General features: G+C 46.5%; 2 protein-coding genes across 2 annotated transcripts; one reads left to right on the top strand and one right to left on the bottom strand.

Moving 5' to 3' along the window:
- Positions 1 to 347: 347 nt before the first annotated feature.
- LOC115324388 lies at positions 348 to 6,302 on the bottom strand. Its single transcript, XM_040209594.2, has 4 exons — positions 4,925 to 6,302; positions 4,206 to 4,466; positions 2,970 to 3,230; positions 348 to 1,135 (listed from the first exon to the last, which is right to left on the bottom strand). The coding sequence occupies exons 1-4, from the start codon at positions 6,261 to 6,263 to the stop codon at positions 348 to 350; spliced, it is 2,649 nt and encodes an 882-aa protein (XP_040065528.1). The 5' UTR covers positions 6,264 to 6,302.
- Positions 6,303 to 7,160: 858 nt separating this feature from the next.
- LOC115329341 lies at positions 7,161 to 23,459 on the top strand. Its single transcript, XM_042288419.1, has 7 exons — positions 7,161 to 7,548; positions 9,844 to 9,935; positions 12,466 to 12,559; positions 13,145 to 13,291; positions 16,794 to 17,260; positions 20,712 to 20,931; positions 23,120 to 23,459. Exons 1-7 carry the CDS (start codon positions 7,368 to 7,370, stop codon positions 23,329 to 23,331), a joined length of 1,413 nt encoding a protein of 470 aa, XP_042144353.1. The 5' UTR covers positions 7,161 to 7,367; the 3' UTR covers positions 23,332 to 23,459.
- The last annotated feature ends 312 nt before the right edge of the window (positions 23,460 to 23,771 follow it).

The raw sequence follows: 23,771 nt of genomic DNA, 5'->3' as shown, positions 1-23,771 counted from the left end.
ACCGCGGCCTTCGTAACAAGCATGGTCGGCCGCCGATACGCTTCAAATAATCTGGTAAAAAATGTGTGCATCTTGGTCGGGACCATGTTGAACTTTGATAAAAGCGATCTCCATAACAAGGGATTACTTTACTTGTTTTCAGACACTTGCATGCACCTGATGTGCTCTCCCTTTTGTTGTAAATCGCTCTTCACCAAAAATCGGGAACCCGTAAAAATAAAAGAAGAGCAGAGCCCACGCGGGCCTGCGGAACTAAAGAGCGTCTCACATGCCGATGAGAGGTGGTGGCGCCACGGGGCACAAGCCTGAACAGACGGGCGCCAATGGTGGTTGGTGGCAGACTTCATTTAGTCACGCTCAATGCTGTTGGGAAGCAAGCAGACATATAGAGCTCCATCCTGCACAAAGTTAACTTCAAGGCACACCTGGGCCACGTCGTCTGGCTTCACAGCCATAAATATGTCTTCTGGCATCATCACCATCTCAACAATGTGTCCTGGAAAATGCAAGCTGGATTCCTTGCGCACAAGCTCCTTGCACAGGATCACACACTCATCCTCATCTCGTAGGTAAAGTACTCGCCAAATTCCACCAAACCGACCATCCTTGCATTGGATGATAGAGGAATTCCTCCTCTTTGCTCGCGTGTACTTCATGCTATGGCACAGCTGCCCTGCCAGGATCAGGCGTTCATGCTCCATCACTGGTGATGGGCAGAAACTGAGAGTTTCCTGCAGGGCAGTGACTTCATCCTGTGAGAAGTCAAGTCCCGGCTTGGCACTGCCCAAAAGGCAGGCCCCAGGCGTGTAAGACGCCTCCTTGATGTGGGCATAGCCCAACATCTTTTTACAGAAGACCTTAGTGTCTTGGGGCAGAAGCTGATGGCTCAGGACAAGGTCCAACTCTTGGGCCATCATCGCACGCTCAATCACTTGCCCAGGGACGCCCTTGGCTGCCGTCACATGCCGCAAAAGCTGGCCGTTGCCAGACTCGAACGTAAAGGCCGAGTTGGCCCAGAGCGGCCCCATGCGTCGGGCCGTGTTCGCCAGGTGCAGCAGCTGATGGACGTTGAAGGTCATGGCTGCCTGACCGTAGAGGACGGGAACCTGCGCCACGAACTTCTTGAGCAGTGTTTCTGCAAAGAACATAGAAAAAGGTGGTGTACGATGTAGTAACAATTTATATGTATGCCATTATTACATGATTATTGGTGGAACCATTTTTAGTTTCTTCGAAATCTGAATTGCGAGGGGTCAAGTTATATTCAGAACTAATAAGCATCTTACCGCTGACAAAGACAAAACAGTCGCAATTTCGGAATACCTAGCTTTGCTACAGGTTCTGTCGGCTGTACCAGTAGGGTTGCGGCATTTGCCTGTTTGTTTTACAAGCTCTTTCATTTTTGAACTGCACATGCAGGTATACCGAAACAACACATTGGCATGGAATGCACGGAATGAACATATGGCAGTGAAGGGCGCGCGGTACAGCAGTACACTGCAGCCAAGCAGCCGCGTGACAGCGTACCGAGTCACGGGAGTGGCAGCAGTTGATGTTAAGGCCACACCAAACCACCTACTGGAAGTTGGAATGCCCTCTGTTCGCACGGTCACACTACTATGTAGTTACACAACCAGGCACGTGGCCAGAATTTTGATTCAAGGGGCCCGCCCATGACGAAATGCTGCATAACGGGGAGGGGAGAGAGGAGGCCCCAGCAAAATGGAAGATTTCGGGGGGGGGGGGGGGCCGGGCTCTATGGTTCCACCCCCCTGGCTACCTGCCTGCACACAACCCATGTTAGAGTTTGAGCGTCTGGAGTGTCTGCAGTGCCTCGTTGGGACCACACGACCGTGTTAAAGGTGCCAGCCACACCTCTCTGTATTGACACGTGGTCTGAGCAGTTTAAGTTTGCAGCGCTTCTTTAAGACTATGAGGGCTGTCATTCTTCATGCGGAAAAAGCCAACTACGCTGCTGGAGGCAAGCTTGACGTGTTGCAGCAGGTGCTGCACCAGTGGCATCTGCAATCGCACAGGATCTTTGACTGGTTTAACTTTGATGGTTAAACAAAGAGGCACAAAGTCTGAATGCTTTTCTAAGCAAGATGAAAAGCTATGCCACAAATATGTGCTATCAGACCCAGTCTGTGATGCACAAAATGCTGCACATGTAGGAAACAAACAATTCGTAAGCCTGTGTATATTCAAATTAACCTGGAAAGGATGATTTAATTTTCCAAAGTTTACTATAACTTGAGGCAAATTACAGAAATAATTAAGCTAAAAAAGAGAAAGCTAATGGTTAGGTCTAACATAATACTCAAAAGAAAAATATGTACTATCGGGGAAAAATGAAATGTGAACAGAGGAGCGCGTGGCTCGCGGTACAGGCTGCGCCACCTGGAAGTGAGCCTAGGGACGAAGGTGGGTGGCCTACTCCGATGTGTTCACGCCCCTCCCTCTGCGCTCTCCAAGCTTCAGCAGTGCGCCTCTTAGTGCGCTGAAAGCTATCACCGCTATCTTTGCTGGCTCAGCGCGTGCGGTGCGAAGAAGCTCGCTGCACGCGCCGAGCGAGCAAAGATAGCAGTGATAGCTTTCAGCGCACTGAGAAGCGTGCTGCCGAAGCTTGGGGAGCGCAGTGCGAAGGGCGTGAACACATCAGAGCAGGCCACGCACCCTCGCCCCTAGGCTCACTTCCAAGTGGCGCAGCCTGTACCACGAGCCACGCGCTCCTCTGTTTGCATTTCATTTTTCCCCGATAGTACAATATGTAAAAAATACCCCGAACTGCCCGACCAAACCGAGGCTTAAATTACCAGCCCTGAATTACCAGCACCAAGATAAGAGAAGGCCTAGTCACTGCTCCTCACCTAGAGCAAAACATCACCTCTTGAACAATGTTAGCAGAATGATTGGTTGCAGTAATTCATACTGCACAAGGTAGTGTGACAGACAAACTCTTTGCTTACCAGCACGATTAATCTGAGACGGGCTGATCTCCATGCGCAGCAGGAGGTGAACAGCCTCCGCAAGCCGAGCCAGGTGCCTCCAGAAGCGGGGGTGCAGCACACCAAGAGTGCAGGGAAGGCAGTAGAAAAGGAGCCAGAGCCTCCACTCACTAGCTTTCCAGAAAGCCCTCTCGAGGATGGATCTCGGGAGCCGGGTGATGCAGTGAGGAGGCTTGATCTTGAGTAGCCGCTGGTTCGCCACACCGAGCACTGCTGGTTTCCCTGGATGTGCAAAATATAATATAGCAACTTCACAAACTTTCTATCAGTGGCATGGTTAGGTCAAACACTAACAATGTCAGAATTTTTAGGCTTCGAAAAAAATTCTGCCCTATATTAACGTTATAATCATTCAGGCTCCCCTTTTTACCATTCTTGCTTGTCCAATAAATATTAATAACAGTTCCTGTCTAACTCGTCTTGAAGCATCCAAACCGAATTTTACTTATTGTGTACTGTCTGCCAGCCACTAAAACAAGTCACAAAAATTGATAATTTCTCATGAGTAGCATCTCTGGCTGTCAGCTTGCTTGGGCTAGAGCTATTGGGGCATGGGGAGAGTTTAGACGGTAGGTATGGCAACAGATGTGCTGCCTCAGAGAAGAGTGCTGAAGGAGTGACAGGGCAAGAGAAAGCGAGGAGAATACAACTGCCAGGTTTATGCAGTAGCATAGCCTCCTACATAAACAAAAAACAAAAAAAAAAAATGAAGCAGAAAGAGAGACCACGCATACACAGTGCAGGAAAAATGCTGTAGCCATTCTGTGAAACAGAACATTCTCTGCAGTAGGGCTTTGTGGGCTGATGTCCCTGTGCCATGCAACCCACACATAGTGCAACCACAGATGGATAGTTAATTCCTACCTCATGCTCCAGGCTGCAACATGGAAACGTTATTTGTCAAGTATACTTTGTTGAGTTTCTAACACTTCGGCCCCTTCAATTTAAGAAAGCTTAGCATGGATGCAATATTTGGACACCCTGGCCAGCAATACATTTGCAGAAGATCAAGCTAGTAAAAATAACATAATTTACAGTTAATTGTGCAAGACTGGTCATGCAGCAGAGCCAAAGTTAAAAGTGCTCATGCCCATGCATAGATGACTGAGCTGCCCTGTCAGAATAAGAGATAGTATACAGTGTACACACAGCAGTAGAGCCTCAAGCCAAGAACCGTAATTAAGCTGTCAAGCTTACCAATGTAGAACTGGCACTCCGAGTTTGAAGACGCTACAAGCAGCTCCGTTATTTGCCTTGTGACCCCCAGCAAGACACAATGCATATAATCGACTGGGTATCCCCAGACAGGGTCGAAGTTGGGGACTGCGGCAAGAGCAGATACCCCTTTAACGCCTTCCACGGGTTCGCGGAACCTCTCGGCAAGCTTGGCGTCCCTTGCCACCGACTCTGCTGTCCTCCCAGCTGGCTCCGGGTCCTCCTGAATGTAGCGTATGCAGCCTGCAACAAAAAAATTTAATTACTGATTTTGTTTGTCGGCTAACATCATTTTTCAAGAGAAAAGCCATACCTCATGCTCCAAGTGAAATGCATACTATACTCTGCTTCACCTTATGATGTACCGCAGAAAAGGCTGCAAGCGCGAGCTCCTTGCTCTGGGGCACACCTCAGCGGCACAAGCTCTCGTGAGTTAAGAGCGGCTGCCAACGCTATAAGCTCGCGCTTCTAGCGTTCGCTGCGGTACAACATAACGTGAAACGAAGTATAGTGTACTGCAGAAACACAAGGTTAATGCAAAAATAGCTGCAAAAATGTGCGAAATCTGGATCCTGAACAAGTGTTCGTTGAGCGATGAATGCAGTGGCTTATAAAATAAAATATGTTTAATTCAATGTCAGCATGCTGCATTGAATATATAATGAATAACAAAGGTAGGGACAGATTTGCTATCAGCTTACCTCCAATGTGTTCTCCTCTGATCAGGCACCAGGGGCATCCGAAATACCCCGAGTACAGTACGTGGTTCTGCACAGCTGCACGTGCAGGGGCATCTGCACAGCAGCAGAGGAGGTGCACTTTTGAAGTGTGGTTGACTGTTCCGCACGTCCACTGAATTGGCTCCACGTCCACCAACACATCGGCAAACTTGCTCATGAACTGCAGCATGTTGGGATGCTTCTTCCCACACCATAATCCAGCGAGCGTTGTGTTGGTGAACCTTTTCTCGGGTGGAAGCTCACTGACTGTAAACTGGATTGGCCAGATTGAGGAGTTGGAGGACTTGAACACCGGGCTCCCATCGGTGTTGACAGTTAACGTCAGGTCACCCGTCTTTAGCACGCCGGTCTCTTTGAGGCTCCGGTACGCAGAACCGCTGGTTATGTCCTTCACGTCTGGACTGTCCGCGAGTGTCTCAAGGAGAGTGAGGTGTTCGCTGAGAGCTTGCTTGGTTTTGGATATGACATGTTTAACCTGCTCCCGCACATTCAGGATCGTGAAGTAGCTCCCAGCCTTGAGAACTGCATCACCATCAGCAGAGGCCTGGCACACGGCACATGTTAACTTCCCCGACTGGTCAGGCTCAAGCAATCCAGTGCAGTTGTTACTCTCGCAGTAGAAAAATTTCTTTGACATACCCGAAGTTTTTCGAGCCCACAACTTTCGGAACAGGTATTTAGTACCTGGAAGAACATCCTCCTCCTGTCCAAACATTTTGTTTACCACTTTAAGGATGTCATCCAACGCAGTCCACGTAAAATTGTGGGCGTGAACAAGAGACATAAGCATTGCGACGGCAGATGCTGTGGTTGTGCTCGAGTGGGGTAGGGTCGAAGTGCCGAAATGGGCAAAACACTGCTCCATCAGCTCATCGTCCGTGGTGACGGACACAAAGTCACGTGGACAGCTGCTTTCCCACGCGAAGGTGTCATCTTCCGACGCGAAGGTGTCATCTTCCGACGTGAAGGGGCCATCCTCCGACGGATTGTTGTCTTCCGACATGCTTCCTTCGAAGTCTGACAGCAAGTGTGCATCTTCACCTCCTCCTCCCCACTGCTGTTCCTCATCGGACGCGGTCAGGTCACCGTCGGACGCTGGCGTGCCCTCTTGGGGTGTGTCGGTGCTCGAGGTCGAACGGCGAGTCAGCTCGGGCGACAAGTTCGGTGAAGTTGCTGGACTTGGAGCAGACGTGGACATCCGCGCTGTCTTCTGGTAGTGCAGCGTAGACTTTGGCACAATGTATTCTGTACCTTTTTCGATATATCTCTTTCTTCGGTTCGGTCGGCCGTCGTCTTCCATCGTGAAAGAACGGAGACGAAGCGACGACGCTGAACGATTCGCGCAAGGAGTTCATACGAAACAAAAACTCATTTTCGCGCGAAGTCAAGAGGGCGAGCCGGGCGAGCCGGGCGCGCGACGAGCCTGTATTGATAAATAGATAATGGGATGCAAAGATGAAAGTTAACAATCCAGAAAATCAACAGCACAAACCGAGGTGGAGCGAGAGTCAACAAAGAACTCGCGAAAACGAAACAAGGTTCCGCGACGAGTCAAAGTAAACCACCGAGAACAAGATGCATAAGACGAGGTTCCCCGACGAGTGCAAATAAACAATCGAGGTCAAATTCACGAGAAAATGAAACGAGGTTCTGTGATGAGTGGAAATCCAACGAACGAGAACACGATCGAAGCACAAGAGCACAAAATAAGGTGCTCCGACGAGAGAGTCGAGAACGGGAAAACAAAACGAGGTACCGCGATGAGTCAAAATCACCAATCCAGAACAGGAAGCACGATAAAACAAAACGAGGTTCCGCGATGAGTCAGAATCAACTATCAAGAACAGAGGTTCCGCGATGAGTCAAAATCAAGGATCGCAAACAAGCAGCAGGGCGCAAGAAGCGGTTCAGCAACGATCGCGACGGGTGACTCCTCTGGCGGCCTGACTGGCAGGTCCAGAAACTGCGACAACACGAAACCGAAACTAGAAAATGAGTATTAACAGAAGTCAATTTGTTTATAACAAACATCCACGCTGCAAAGATATAACCACGATGGGTTTTTGACTAAAGGAACTTCAGATTCCACAAGAAATCTTACTCTTACTTTAAGAAGGTTGTTATTTTTTAACTGACTACAATCAACATTAGCTACGGCCAATTTTGGCTACAGCTATGACTATGGCTAACTAAACCCGACGCGTCTTCCCTTAATTGCTTCCTCGTCCCGAAACTTCCCGCGCGTCACGGTCTTTCTTGTTTTTGCTCAGTAAGCATTGTTCTTTTAGTTTTTAGATATAATATTTGGGGATTTCATTTCTTAGTTGTGTTTATTAACGTGTCTTATTTTCTTTTTTTTATATATTTCTTTATATTATATACTTTTTGTTCGCCGACCGTGAGCATGTTTGCGTACGTGAGGTACGAGGACAAGCACAAAGCTATAGTTCCTATTTCGCTAATTAAACGGTTTACGCCGGAACATGTAGAAGACTTTAATCATCAAAAGACGAAGATGGTCTTTTGGATGGCCGAGGACGGCACCCAGCGCGGCTTCTACAAGGGAAAGATCCTCAAACTCGGAGGTAAGTTGCTTCATGTTAAATGCCTGCGGGCAAGGCTTTGAAGTTTCAGCGTTCACCAGAAATTTTGTATGCCTTTTTTTACTTATTTTTGGAGTGGTAATAAAAAGGCTGTGTCCACAGTGCCGTCTCACGGCACTCCAATCGCGCCTACAATTGCCGTCCGAGAGTCGGACGGCGCGTGTCTCACTGAGGAGCTCGTTAACACACCTCACGCCGCTTCGCCTGCGTTCACGCCGCTTCGCGGCGACAGTATGCGGTTGCTAATTACTAAACTATTGACCCATTTGGCCCTGTCATACACGCCGCTTCGCGGCGTCCAGCCGGCAAACCAAGCCCCGCTGTACCCGTTGCACCTCCGGAAACTAAGTCCCATACCATTTCGTTCAGCGAAATTTGGGCGACAACTGTCTAACTAAATGGTGTGAGACTATTTCCAGAGGTGCAATGGGAGACGGTGGGCTTGAGTTGTCGGCTGGACGGCGTGTACAGTGGGCCAAATGGGTTAGTAGGTTTGTGACTAGCAGCCCCAGACTGTCAAAGCGGCGTGAACGCAGGCGGGGGGATTGGTTAATGCGCTCCCCAGTGATACACGCGCCGTCCTAAAAGGGCGACCGAAATTGCACGAGCTCTCCGCGTTGTGCGTATATACATTTCCAGTCGAGATGCACGACGTAGTGCGTATAGCTTTACTCTTAGTTAATATTTGGCTCCCTATCGTCCTGCGACGTTTCGTCGACAACGCATTTGAGTTTTGCAGCTATAGTTGTAAAAGAAAATATGTTGTCTAAAAAAAGTACAGCTGTTATTTTTGGATTTGACCCTGGGTCCACTCCGTGGGAAACAACCGCATTACCACAGAGCTACGTACGCCACACATTGGGCAGCCCTTTTCGACAATCCATTTTATATACAGCATTAATTTTTTTTTTTTTTTTGCATAATGAGTTTTTGAAGTTGCTAAAAGCTCGCTCGTGATTCCCTGGGGTGTGTTTACCCAAGCGCCCCCTCTTCCCCCGTAAACCTGGCAAGAAGCATAAAGTTTCGCATCGTGCATATGCAGAGAGCAAGTGGCTGGTCCTTGCGCAGGAGTTGCGGGGACGTCAGAACGACACTGAGCTCTGATTGGCTTTGATTGAAAGAAATAACGGGTAGACCGATTCGAGGTCTATCCACTATTTTTTTCGATCAGCCAATAAGAGCTCGGAGTCCTGACATCATCATAACTCCTGTGCTAGAAGCAGACAAACTTTCGTTTTGCATAGCCATTTCCGGTCGCGGTGCATGACATAGTCTGTATAGCATATTACTATCACTTGATGTTATGTACTCATAAAGGGTGTCCCCGCCCGCCCCCCCCCCCTCCCCCCCCCCGCTCCCACACACAGACACATACAAAAAAAAAGCTTTTGTTTTACCGCAAAAATAAACTACTCATCACCGAACGCTCAATTTCCACTCAAGTTTAATTCCAGCGCTCAGGCCGGGTGATAAAGTTTTGGAACTACCTGCCTGCTGAGTTTCAGGCATGCACATTAGAATTACAGTTTTGCAAGCTATGTGAGGTGGGAACTTCCTTACAGTGGCATAGATAGAAATTTTTTTTGGTAGGTGGGGGGGGGGGGGGGGGGTACGGCAGGTCAAAATGCATGTGTATGAAAAAGGGTCGGCTGGATTTGGGGAAGGGGGAGGGGGGGGGGGGGGGGAATCAGTGGCCGAGTGGGCTTAAGCGCACACCCAGCTCGACGCGCGTGGAGTGAAAGCTCACGCTGCAGAACCTAGGGATCCTGCAGGTTCAATCCCCACCCCTGCCCGTTTCAATCTGGATGAGCATCGTACCGGCGTGCGGTCGTGTATCACTACTGTGTGGTGCACGTTAAAGACCCCAGGCTAGCGGTTGTACTGCACTGGCTAAATTGCTCATCTACAGCGTGTGACTCGTCGCAACTTTAATGGCTGACCCACTACACGCTGTATAAATATCCCCACAACCCAATTATGCTCGTGTCCTGTTCATAGTATCGTGCTGTGGTTCTGGGCTGGCCAGAAGAAGTACTGTAGCTCACAGTGCCATGCTAGATGTGCTTTATGGGTAGCTTTTCAATAAGAACTTTGCAAAAGTGAACTTCCCCAATGCAGTTAACCCATTCTTGGCTGGATATCATCTGTTTCATTTGTGTCTTGCTCATTAATACAAACCACTTCTGTAGTATTCAGTTTACATTATTGCTATTGATTTAAACATATGTTACACACTGTATTATTATTCATGTCTAAGAAAACTATTCTTTGCTTCAGAAACCAAAGACTTGCTACTTCGGGCGATGGTGAAGGAGAGGCTGGCATTGCCACGTGTCATTTATGACACAGGGGAAGAACAGCCAGCAGAGGTAATTCAGTGCAATATGTTGTCTATAAGAGCTGTAATGATACATTCACACTGGAAGTAGATCCGCAACCGCAAAGCAGATCTGCACGTTTTCAACCGCAATTAAGCCGCTGGAATTGTGCAGTTGAGGTGCGTTTTTGCCAACCGCTTCGTGACAGATTCCTTCCAACCACTTTCGTGAACTGCAAAGCGGCAACCAACTGCAACGTGATGCTGACGTGACGTCAGTGACTTTCGAAGCGAAATGGCACCCTTTGCTGGTGAGGCATCCTATGCGCTGTAGTTCTAGCATTGCAGCCGGCTATTCAGCGAAGAAACATGATGTTCAAGTCCATCATTTGAATCTGCTGCGAAGATAATTGACTCGTAATCTTAACTGGTTTCTGGTTTGGGTAATTCGAGCTGTTTATTATTTGGGGCGCCAAAGCCTGTCGTTGCGCTGCCTTGTTCGTCTTTGCCCGTTGAACATCAAAGCCCGCCTCCAACCACTCGAAGTTGCAGCTTCTGTACCTACCTCGGCATTCACATAAACTGCTGAAAGCTTTTGATACCATGCATGACAACCTTGAAGGCTGATAGAGATGCCGTGAACATAATTGCGTAGCGCACACACTATTGCGGAACTGGCGGGACACCCAAGATAACTGTGCTAGCTTAACCTGTGATGTTTCTACCACCAAAAGGAATAAAAGAAATCTACTCAAGAAATCAAGTGTATACATACCAGACTATCCACAGGTAATCCATGCGGCATTTATTTGAGCTTAAAGGGGCACTAAAGAGGGTTTTGTGATTGTTCTTGGTAATAACTAATTCTACGGGCCCCATGCATCCTAAAAATTCAAAAATTAAAATCATGCACGATTGTAATTTTTGGAATTTTAGGATGCTTAGGGCTCGTAAAACCCTGTTTAGTGCGCTTTTAATATAAACAAACAGCAGCCTCGATCGACGTGTGAGTGACGAGAGGCGAGTCAGCCACCAAACAAGCCACTAGCCGGACACATTTCCCGCACCACACACTTCCCGCACTACTCCGAAAATAAAAAAAGCGAGCGAAGAGGCAGGTAAATCAGGCCCTCTTATCCCGAAAACATGGTCAGCTACTCATGCAGGAAGGGTCCACTTTGAAGAAAGGGTCGGGTGCATCTTCTTTTAAGTCAGCAAGGCACACCTAGCTGGGCCTTGCCCGTGGGCGCAGTTGAAGGAATTGGAGATGTGGTTTTGCAGGTTCTTCTCTTTTTTTTTTTTTGCTACCTGAACTTGCGATGCATGTGTACCAAGTGCTCCAGCCTCTATAACGTGCAAACAGCCCCCCCCCCCCTTGAAGAAAAAAGAAAAGATTTTTATATTTGGTTTTTGATTGTAAAACAAGGTTGCCGAACGCAGAACGCCAAGATCACACATGATTGCCGAGGAATCACCAACCGCGTCTCTGTGTGTCTGAGACGCGGTTGGCTCGCAAACCGCATCCATGGCCTGGTTTGCAAACTCTGATCAACCGCCAGTGTGAACATAAGTGCTGTCCTAAAGGTCACTTTTGTTTCTCTCGGCATGTTTCCGGGCTGTTGGATTATTTCCTTCAGATGGTCAATAATACTTTTTTAAACACTGTTTTTAATTTTTTCTCCACTTTCTGAAATTGCCTCCACAGAGGTATGTGGCATTTATGTGCAATGGATACAATAAATGCAGGTTGCTGTGAATATGTTATTACAGAAGTGGCCAAACTGCAGCTGGAGAGCCGCATGTGGCTCTTTGCGTGTTAAAGTATGGCTCGTGGCTCCATCCCCCCCCCCCCCCTTCACCCCTCCACTTCCCCGCCTCCCTCCTGGTCACACAAGCACTTCCCCAAAAAGAGAAATGGAACATATCTTAAATCGAAAGACAGGTTGCGGTTTGGTAGACTTGAGCTACTGCTACTTTACATACAGTGGAACTGCTTTTGACTTTGATATATTGAAAGCAGTTCGAGTTTCCTTTATTGCTCTGGATAAAAGTTTGAGCCCTTCCTGGCTCTTGGAAGTTTTGTGGCTTTGTTTGCAGCTCTTAGGCCGGGTCAGCCTGGCCAATCCAATGTTGTTACAACACGAGCTTGATGCACAGTTTTAAACCAAAAAATGCACAGGGCAGCATTCATCAGCTGCTGTGATCTTTTGAGGGTGGTTGGCATGTGCCATGGAAAAAGTGCCCTCTTTCAAAACAAAAAAACAACAACAGCCGTCTAATTCCAGCTAGACCAATTTAGTGTTTCTTTAATATAGAAACAACCTAATGAAACAAATTCATTGACACTAATGACCTCTGCCGGCCTACAATCCACCGTTGAGATAATTCAAACCCCAAACAGAGAGAAAATAAATAATTGTTTTGGAGAGACTTCCAGCCTTAAAAGCTCTAATAAAGTTGGGAACAATCTGATATAGCTGAGTACAAGGAATTAAGTACGAGAGGTTTTCTTTAATCCCTTGTTGCCTTCATTACTTCAGGATCAAGCTTCCCAACAACAGTTTTTATTGTCGATGTTTTAGGATGAAGGCTCATGCTCAGGAACTGTTGCTGAGCTGCCACCGACATCCCAAGTCTCGTCTCACAACCGTCGACATGACGGAGTGGATTTGGAGGGTAAGTGTATTTGCATTTGCCTTATTATGCACATATATTGTTAGTACCAGTAAGAAGCACATAGCTCATTTGTAGTTTTCCACTTATGCTGTGCCAAGATGCATATCCAATGCAGCAGAAAAAATAGTACCTACATGTGTGGTAAGTTAATTTACTTATGCAGAGTCTGTATTTGTACGAAAGAAATGCTCGATTTTCTACTACATCACACACTGCTGAACACTCCAATGAATTGCCAAAGCAGCACACACTTCACAAATAGCAGCTATGATGCAGGGATAGTAATGTGGCAAGAAAAACCAAAGATAGGACTGATAGTAAACTTGTTTGTTTGTATAAGCAGGCCCTTAGGGTGCTAGCTGAGGAGGAACAGGCAAGCAGTGAAACCAGGAGATGACCGATGCATAATGCAAAGTCACAGAGCATTTTTAGGAATATGTAAGGATGCATAATTCTTAAAATACTTAGCTTAAATTTTGTGTAGGTACAGAATTTAATGTTTCTAGCCTTAAGAGTTACTTTTACTGGAGCAATCAAGATAAATGTATAGCAGAAGTTGTTACATTTATTTGTTTTGTCTTGCAGGTCCACCAATGGTTGCCGCAACATTGTATGAGGCTGAGCGATCAAAAAAGCGTGCCCTTAAAGAAGAAGTGAAGCGCTTGAGACAAGAGCTGGACGAGGAGAGGAGGCATGCTCGCAACGTGCAGAAGGCACTAATGAGCAGACCACGTGAGTTTGTACTGTGCAGGTGGTTTTATTTTTAAAAAATTAGCATAAATATTTTCATGCCTTAGCAAATCCTGTCTTAATAAACATAATTACCGCATGGCAAAGCTTGTTGAATATGCAAGTTGACTTTCCTGCATTGCTTGGTGATGCATACTTTGAATGGGGAAGAGCAGTTTGCAATTTTTTCCCATGAGTGACACGCTTTTCCTCTCCCGGGGAGAGGGCAGAGTAGTCTCGGGGAGGACAGATGTGCAGACAGAGCATGACGGGCAGTAATTTCGAGGGCAGCTAATTTGTGACAATGAATCTTGTATGAGTAAATCTGTGTCTTTGCATTTGCCCAGTGGTTAACTCTATCACACTCCTCAATGAAAAATTTTGCCAGTTCTTAAAGAAAATAGACCGAAAGGAAACAGAACTTTACAGAAGTTTCTACATCCATACGAAGGGGGGGGGGGGGGGGGGGGCCAAAAGTAATGAAAAGAAATTTCTGGAGGGCTAACTCTTCGTAGTACCAGCTTCCGCCGCTAGCAGTGCTTATGGCACCCCTTTTGAGTCAGTTTGCTGACCGGCATCGTTTGCTAAAGTTCTAATAACATATTGTAAATTTTTGTTTTCGAGTCATTCATCTTTTTTTTGCAATGTCAGATTTGAAGGAATAGCGTGAGGCCGTAAAATTGTGTTCTTGTTTTATGAAAACGGCAGCGGAAACGTTTTTTTGCTTCAGACGGCTTACAAGGAAGATGCCGTGAAAAAATTGCACGTCTGCAGGTGGTTTTCTCGCCTCAAGGCCGGTGAATTATTGATCGACGTGACGACCAACCTCGTTCAGGGCGACCCTCAACTAATGAAAACATTGAGAAAATTTGGGCATTGTTTACTCTTGAGTTTATTCCTCCTGGGGGTCTATGCAAGATGGCAAGACGAGGCGGGACGAAAGGACTGGTTGCCACCTGCTGCGATTGGTCAGTGCCATGCCACTGACCAATCGCAGCAGGTGGCGCCATCCCGGTCCCTTCATCCCGCCGTCTTGTGTAGCCCCCTTGTGAAACTGTTAATCAGGTGCTTTACCTGGAAGTTTTGCGACGCGTGCACCACTCAGTGCGGTAGAAACACCGCGATTTGAGGGAAAGGGGGAAGTGGTGGTTCCATTACTACAATGCCCCAGCACACACTGCCCTGTTGATGAAACAGCTTTTTAACAAAAATGGTGTGACATTGCTTCCCCCCCCCCATTCACCAGACCTTCTCACCTTGTGATTTTTTTCTGTTTGCCCATATGAAGAAAGTTCTGAAAGGAAAACTTTTTGTGAATGTGGAAGGTCCTTGAAATGAAACATTGCAAAAATCGAGGAATACTTTTTAAGCACTCGGGGAAAATAAATTTACAACATACCGCTAGAACTTTAGCAGACGACGCTGGTTGGCAGACTGACTCGGAAAGGGAGCCGCTAAGCGCTGCTAGCGGCGGAAGCTGGTACTACGAACGGCCGCCCTCCATAAATTTATTCTGGTTACTTTTGGGTCCCTTCTTGTATGTTCTCCCCTCTCGCAGGTACTATAGACCGTTTTACTGAAAGAGGGCGAGAGAGAAAAGGGGAAAGGGCTACCGGCGCTTTCCCCCTTTCTGATTGTGTAGAAAGAGTGAAAGTCCCGGATGGAGAGGCTTGGCCGGTGTTGGGTGTCTGCTGTGCCCCAACTTTGTTCGCGCTTTCTTTTCTGTTTTGAACTCACAAACTTAATTAGAGTAACGGGCTTTGATGGCAACAGTTCCCCGGTCATCGGGACACCATTCCTCGGTCATAGGGTGCACGAATAACGACAGAAAGCGTCGAATACTGTCCGAGGACCTATGTAGCTTGCAATGAATCCGTCAAGGCGAGAGCGGCTGCAATGTCTTTAAGCTCCATCGCTTTCCACATGACCCCGGTCTTGGCGGCAGTGGGTTGCGTTCGTAAACCGAAAAGACATTTCCTCAACACCATCTTCTCGACTGTGCTCGGAACAGCTTGTGAATGGAGCGCGCACCGAACGCTGTACTGCCGATGAACATGGGGTACGCTTGCAAGGTGCGTGCCAGTTTTCTCGTGATAATTGCTGTTTCAGTTTGTAAAATTTTGTAATTGAATTTATCTTAATATTGATAATTTGCAGTGGTGACTGAGTCGATTTCATCATTTCCAACACTTAGTTGAAGGCTTATTTCCGCCGCCGGGTGAGGCTAGAAATTGTTGAAAAGGTAGTTCTATCGGTTTTCCTGAATAGCGATCCCCTGTGCGATACCAGAGAGCCGGCAAAAGCGCTCCTTGGAGTGCCGCTGGTGGGTTTTTTGGGTTGTTTCCGTTGATTGGGCGCTTTGAAGCGCTGGATAGTCGCTCCAGGGTATGACTCGTGTGTTGCGATCTGCGTCTTCGAGCCCAGTGTGTACGTTTCTTTGTTCGAGTCATCGCATCCGCCAGTGCGGCAACGGGGGGAACAGCGGCAGCGAACGTGTCAGTGATAGAAATTGGAGGTTAGTACTCAAAATATTGCATCAAATAGTAAAATAATTCGTGGCTGCTTTGACGCTTTCTGCGGTTCGATATAAGCACATCTAGAACGTCTTCGTCGTTCATCCACGATGAAATATGAGAACACGGACACGCAAGATAAAAGCAGCGCAGCAAAACGATATGTAGCAGCTCCGGGTGTTTACAAAAGTTAATTGAGGTTCCCATTTCGTGTATCGCTTGTTTATGACTAAAACCGGCTGCGTTGAAATGGGCCTATTGCAAACAAAAGTTTATGAATGGTTCATCTTTTCCAGTCACGCGGAAAGCGGTGGAGCTTCAAAACATTGCAGCCGCACGTGCCTTGCCGGATTCATTGCAAGCTACATAGGTCCTCGGACAGTATTCGACGCTTTCTGTCGTTATTCGTGCACCCTATGACCGAGCAATGGTGTCCCGATGACCGGGGGATTGTTGCCATCAAAGCCCGTGGCTCTAATTAAGTTTGCGAGTCTAAAACAGAAAAGAAAGCGCGAAAGAAGTTGGGGCACAGCAGACACCCAACACCGGCCAAGCCTCCTCATCCGGGACTTTTACTCTTTCTACACAATCAGAAAAGGGGAAAGCGCCGGTAGCCCTTTCCCCTTTTCTCTCTCGCTCTCAAAATGGCGCTACCCACGATAAAACGGTCTATAGTCACTGGTAACTTAAGGAGTGAGCCATACTGAATGCCAAGCCTCTTATTGTCACACTATACCCAATATGATAGCATCATTAGCCGTAAGAATGCCAAAGAATTAATCATGAAGCATGAACATAATAGGTGACGCCCTGAATTTTTTAAGCTGGCCGTGACAAAGCACAAACTTAAAACTCGACAGGGTGCCCATGCAGCAGTTGGACAAATATTGTGTTACAGAGTGGGGCTACTACACGAGTGAGTGTGATGCTTGACGACAATAGAGGCACCAGCTGAGCCTGTGTAGATTAATACTTGGGGATATGCTTTGAAGCCACTGCAGGAGCGGAGTTGCCCTCTGCCAAGGCAAGCCGTCCTTCCGGCCCTCCTCTGGCTACTAGTGTTCGAGGAGGCTTGCCAGCTGGAGCAGGCTGCCCCCGAGCACGGGTGCACTCTTCTGCACCAGGGGCACGGAGGTCTCTCGTGCTGCCAGTTCTACAGGAAGACATTCCAGTCCACGATCCCCTTCCCTCCCTGGACCTGGAAGAGCTGGCGCACCCCGTGCCTCTGCCTGTGTGCTTGGCAGAGGAGCCACGTCAGTACGAGGGGACCCGACCCATTGGAGCACTAGCTGGAGCGATGGGCTCCTTGGTCCAGAGCCCCAGTTTGCCAACCCCTCCTGTCAGGGTCCCGGCTGTCGACCCCGTGCCGGCTGTGGACCCCGTGCCGGCTGTGGACCCCGTGCCGGCTGTGGACCCCGTGCCGGCTGTTGACCCCGTGCCGGCTGTTGACCCCGTTCCGGTAGGTTGATCACGATTATAGACACTGCTCTCACGTTTATTTGCAACTTTTGAGTCATACATCTGCAACACTGCTAATTAGCTGTTCAGTCTGAAACAAAGAATGCCAGTGGTGGAAAAATGATGTCGGCTGTTTCAATTGAAACATCCCACAAGCATGGTCTACAACAGTGATTTTTAACCATCACTGTTTTGCGGACCCCTTGTGGTTCGGCGTAGATAATGGAGGGCTCCATTCGTGGTGAGGGGAGGGGAAAGGTATAGATTAATTATAATAATGATTTCATAAATAGATATAACTAATTGCTAGAGTGAAGTAGACCTCTCTTATTTATATACACACGAGAAAACTGGCCGGAAAACTGAAACTTTTCTTCTCGACCTGAAAAAAGACAACCTTTATCGCCGGGCTTGACTGATGAGGCAGGGCTTCACGGACCCCTAGAAAGCCTTCGCGGACCCCAAGTTGTCTGCGGAACCCCATTTAAGAACCATTGGTCTACAAGATCATCACCCTCCACATACCACGTGGGCGTGAGGATTTCTTTCTGAGAAAGTTGGACAAAACAATCCCATTGGTGCATTTAGGAAACCAGTCTCTAACAATCACTCTCACTAACAAACCTAGCACTTTACAAAACGAAAGTAATTGCCATTGTGTTCTTGTTGTCCCATGTGCATATGCAGAGACTGATTGGTGTTTTTGTATGGCTGCAGCGTAAAGGAATATTGTTATAATGTTCCATATGCACAGCTTTTTTTCTGTGTCAGAGCTGAGAAAGGAGACACTATGGTGGTCAGTCCCAGGATATATGTTGTACCACACTGAGCTGCCACATGGAAGCATGCAAAGGCACGTGGTTGAGGCATTATGCAAGACAATATATCATCTATGGAAAGAGGACTTATGATATTTGAGATTCGGACTTGCATGGTTGCAATGTGTTCCTGGAGCTGAGTCCTAGAGATGATGCTGTCCATGTTTTAAATTGGCTTTCACTGGGAAAGAAAACAAGACCACCCAGCATCAGGGGAAGACTGTAGTGTTGTCACGCACCCTTTAATTAAATATTTCATAAATAGTTTGTAACCACTGAATGTCGCAGTTATACATTTTCAAGGTTTCTACTATAAACGCTTAGTAATGCAGATATCAATGACGCGTGAAGTGACAAAATGAGAGCAGGTAAAAACCTAGATTGTGGTTTAAAGAGGTAATGAAAAAAAAATGTGTCTGCCAGCACTTAATTTTTTATATTCATTAAAAGTATTACGGTAAAATATTGGTCCTGCATTTTATGAACTGTGTTTAAGAATAAATTTTTCTTTTAACTGTCTAAAACGACCATGCTCATGCTCCCCTCGGGAGCATGAGCAACAAAGCATCATGATAGCTATGTAAAAAGGTTGAATCAATATTCCACTTTATTCAATCTTCAAATGATAAATTGGGAGTGAGGAAAGTATTGAGTTGTACATTGGTATTCTTGTATGAACTGTATGCCACTACATCATATGGTCACGGTACAGTTTCGGTTTCAAGCACATCCACATCTCCTGTTGTTTAGTAACCATTGTAAATATGCTGCTTGTCTTGCCATGGCTGTCATTTGTTGTGGAACCTGATTGTGGATTACAATCATAATAAAACATAAAGTTAAGATATAAAAAAAGTTGCAATTTCAAGAGTATTCCCCCCTGAACTTTGCAAGGTCAGTAGGTAGAAGGGATATGCACGCGTGACCTTTCGACTATCAGCACATCCTTTCTCGTGTCGCTTGTTTTTCGGGGTTAGCCATAGGTAAGTCGCACAACTGGCAGTTGTGACTTTTTCATCAATTTAAATTTACCACAGTCTTCCTCAACAGCAACTTGACATGCTAATCCTGCAAAATCGATTTATTTCGCTTATATTTCCAGCCAGTGGCGTAGCCAGGGGGAAACTTATAAGGCTTCAACCCCCCCCCCCCCCCCCCCGCCAAAACCCAGCTTACCTTTTAGTATACACATGCCTTTTGACCTCCTCCCTTCCACACCTTAAGTCATGGGTATCTCCAGCCACCTTAGCCCCCTCTGAAAAAAATTCCTGGCTACACCAGTTTTTAGCCCTCTCATTCTTTTTCTGTAAGCAGATCAGCTCTTTTCTGATCGGAGCGAGAACATATTCGCAGGTCACCATTTGACGGTCGTATCAGTATGCGGCTTGACCGGTCCAAGTTGCAAAATATTCCCTCAGAAACTTTCCTATTAGCATGGCATACGGTAGCCCAAAGAACATTCAATGTCGGCGTACGGCTGGAAAACTAAAAGCCGACCGCGGTTCAATATGCGGCGCTAGAGCGGCTAGAGGTCAATGCGGTCGGCCATTTTAGAGTTATGTGAGCATAACATCAGATGTCAGACCGGACTCTGGCTTCGCCCATAGAGTCCGGGTCTATGTCGCCATATTTCACATACAACGAAAATTTCCTATCGGTTACCTATCCTGACGTGTCTGTAGAACTATGGTGCCTGGAACACGTCTTTGAATGGTCTGTTTACCGTGTCCAAACAAGTGGTCCCTGATGATGTCATAGAAGTGTCATGCTGTTGCCGGTTGTGGCCCTGGCGGTGTCCCAGCAGCACTGGTGGATGTGGCAGACGCCTGTTATGCCACAGGTTGCTCTCCAGTGTCACAGTCCATGGAAGCTTCGGCAGCCACGAGTTGGGACGCCGTGATGACGGCGACACTCGCATTCGTTCATGCTTTTTGCATGCATTTCTATGACCAGCCACTAGGATTGCGACATGCAACAGCATGACACTTCGGCCTCTGTGACGTCATTTTTTGCCACTTCGAGACCACTTTTGATGTATGGGCAGCATAGGACACTAAACACAGCAGTCGGAGATGCGCTCCAGGCACCATAGTAGAACTCGGTGGGTAGCTCCCCGAAAAACTGAAATTAACTTTTTTGCACTAGTAAATGAATGTGGACGATTAAATGAATGAACGTCGGTTATGTAATGAAGGACAAGAATTTTAAATAGACATATAGTTCAGAACTTCGGAAAAGATTGTTTGACGGCTCCTTTAACAAACCACGCTCTTTCATTGTCCAATCTAGAGCCATGTCTAATCAAGTACCAAGGCATTCCTGGTATGATGCAGTTGCCATGTAGTACAGAGCTGAGCACTATTCATCATGTGGTACATAACCATAAGGAGCCGCATCCACTGAAAAGTATTCAAGCACTGCACAGTCCATTGCACCATCACCATATCTTTCATTATTTTACTTCATTTGTTTATTTGTTCTTGGAAGGTGACTGAGACTAAAGGCATGATGCCTGACCAGATCTGTGCCCCCAAGAGGCACTTCATTTCATGTTTAGCCCTAAAAAGGAGTATCTGCTTACTTCCAAAATATTCAATCTGTAGGGATAACATTGCAATAATTCCTTTTATGCAGGCTAGAGGCATCAAGACCGCCCCAAAGACGAAGGGGGAGCACATCGCCGAGTCTCCGACAGACGCAAAGTTTGTGAAAGATCTTCTCCGTGCAACATGGACCGACAGGGAGCTTCGCAACAGAAGCCTATCGGGGGTTCCCTGTCGGCGATTTGTGAAGATGGAGAACGCCAAGGAGCCAAGGACGGCCCTGACTCCCGAAAAAGTCTGCAGTATTCGTGGTATGTGCGAATGTGCTCAAATCTATCCACATTAAACAAGCCAGGCATCAGAACTCGGGAGTGCAATGCTCTTGGTTATGTAAGACATGCTAGCAACCTACTTGCTTGTTGTATTTCATCATGCTTGCTAAAGTAACCAAATTAGTTGTTGCAAAGTACCTATTGTTTTAAAAAAATTTTTATTTCATTTCAAAGATATCAGGGTAAGCAGTTTATTGAAAAATGAGTGGGTGCTTCATCTGTGATAAAGCTGAGGTGAACAGAATGTGAGACGGAATATATTGTGCTACTAGTTACATTTTTATTTATTGCTTCTGTTGAAATTTTCTTACCCAAAACTTCAGTAGGAAGCAATATTTAATGGAAAATTCCGAATTCATGTGTAACATTATAACGAGATTTCCTGACTAAATGTAGCGGGGAAGTTGGTTAATTGCTGTACATACGCCAATCTTTGGTTTCTACCTTGTTTGTGAGGTTTAAACAGAGGCCTGTCCAGTTGAAGCATTACGGCCCTCCCTTCATTTCTCCTTCCGGCACTTTTAATAATATGGCACATTCTTAAAATAACAAGGTATGCAAGCATACCCGATTTACTCGCATATTTAAGTTCAATAATTTACCTGAAATGAACACTACCTAAAATAGTCAAAATAGCTGTAATTTCTGCCTTGCATGGTCGTGTCAATTTTTTTTCAAAATAAGCGTTTGTTGTGCAAATGTTTAGTGGTCATGCTAAAACATTAAAATTTATTGAACAGGTATTTTTTATAGAAGTGATGTCTGGGATAAAGACTACTTATAGTATATATATACCAAGGCACGGCTCTGACGTTATGCCGCTGCCGTCACCAGAGCACAGGTGCTTCACCTTACTCGAATCTGGTTTCTGTGCACGTGCAGTACCCACGTGTGGTGTGGACAAGCACCGACTTGTTTGCAAACAGCGTGTTGGTCTATTTGCGACTCCAGCAAAACGGACGCCACTAAGCGAGAAAACCAGGAACCAGCCGGACCAGGTCGCTCCGCGCCCCTCCGCGTCTATGGTGGCTTTCGCGGACACTTGTTGTCGGCGCGGTGGCGTACAGTGTAATTTCACAGAGGTCCAAAAATTTCTTAAGTTTGCCTCAGTGTTCATTAGTGTGGTGAAACCTTAGTAGATTGTTTCCTCCCATCACGTGTTTGAAAGCCCCTCTACTTCACAGCGCACGGTCGCGTGCTTTCGATTTCTTGGATGGGGAGGAGTCACGGAAAAACATTTTGATTTCTTGTCTTTCTCGAATCACGATAAGTGGTTTCTTTGTAAGGATGTAGTCTTTGTAAGGATGTAGAAAAGTGAACTGAGGACGACAGATGAGGTGTTTCACTGGAGGGAACACCAATTTTGCAGTCAAGTGAATGGGAAGGTTCGATAGCTGCTTTTCTTGAGTTTGGTTGTCTTTGGTTAACTTCAAGCTTGAGTTGGCTATTCATCTTGGCTGCTTTCGCCAATAAAGCCTCTGGACCACACTAAAACCTGAACTGAAATATGAGTATCAGCTGCTTAGTGGGGCGCCGGCGGGTTAATATGGTCCTTGGCTTAAGAAGCGCTTGCTTAATTTTCTTAATTTTTCTGCGGCCTGTGTTGTTGACCGAGCAGACGACTGCAGCTGTTTCTTAAACGCGGATACGCACAAAAGCTCGATTTCGCGGACAGATAAGTCGCATGGTCGAGGGGTGCGAGTTAGCTGAAGATTACTCTCGGTGGAACAATCCTGTAGTCACCGCCGCTTTCCTTAGATTAGTATATTACCGTCTCTCCGAGCTTATAGTTTCAGTTTTGAACGAAATCTCCGAAACGAAAGTTTGGCATGAAAAGAACAAAACACACAGAAAAAACAAAACTATGCTTTGCAACTTTATGTGCATCGGCTACACTTAACCGCCTCGGTTCAAACACCTATAAAATTGGGCATTAAACAAAAGAAAATCTGTTAAATTGAACGCGCCACCTGTTCAGGCAGCCCGGCCGAGTCGACGCGACCTGGACTCAGCCGCCATGTTTGTTTGGTGGTGGCGCCCCCTGTAGGTTGCTGGAGTCGCAAATATAGCTTGATGTGCTCGTTTTGCAAAATTCCTTTATTTCTCCTCAAACTTTTTAAAAATTTCTGCTGACATTGGTACATTTTGTTCTGTTCAATGTTTTCAGCTGCCTTCTCCACCTTCGTTGGGGATGCCCCGAACAAGAAGCGGCGGCTAGGCCTAATGAATAAGTATGTGGCCACCTTCCTGCAAGACAAGGCCAACCAGTGGAGAAAGCTGGAGGCCAAGTCTGCACTGCAGCTAGCAGCAGAGCAGCCACCAGCTCAGCAGCCGGCTACCCAGCAGCTGGCAACCCAGCAGCCTGCTGAGAGCGGGTAGACGTAGACTACTACCCAAGGGGGAACGATGTGTGGGAGTATTTTGGCAAAATTAATGCTTTTTACTGAAGCCATATTTCCCAATGTACTTAAAATTCTCCCTACCTTCAATAAAGTTATTATGGTATATCTGAATTGGATTATTAAAACATTGAATGCCCCACAACATATAAAATAGCTAGGAATCAACAATGTATCTAGAATGACTGGTGGAGTGGCATACACATGATAAATAATGCTTTCCTCTTTTTTCTATGTATACAGTTGAAACACATTTTTTATTACATGCATGAACTCAATTTTCTATACCACCTTTTGATAAATTTAATAGACACAATCATCAATAATAAACTTATCCTACATGCAAGGCTCCATGGTGCCCCAAATTTCTTACGTTATGACGCTTCACTTTATTGTTTTCACACAAGATCTTGTAACTTC

This window comes from Ixodes scapularis, unplaced genomic scaffold (assembly GCF_016920785.2).
Source record: "Ixodes scapularis isolate PalLabHiFi unplaced genomic scaffold, ASM1692078v2 ptg003260l_1__unscaffolded, whole genome shotgun sequence".
Lineage (NCBI taxonomy): Eukaryota > Metazoa > Arthropoda > Arachnida > Ixodida > Ixodidae > Ixodes > Ixodes scapularis.
This window is presented reverse-complemented; position numbering and strand designations above follow the sequence as displayed.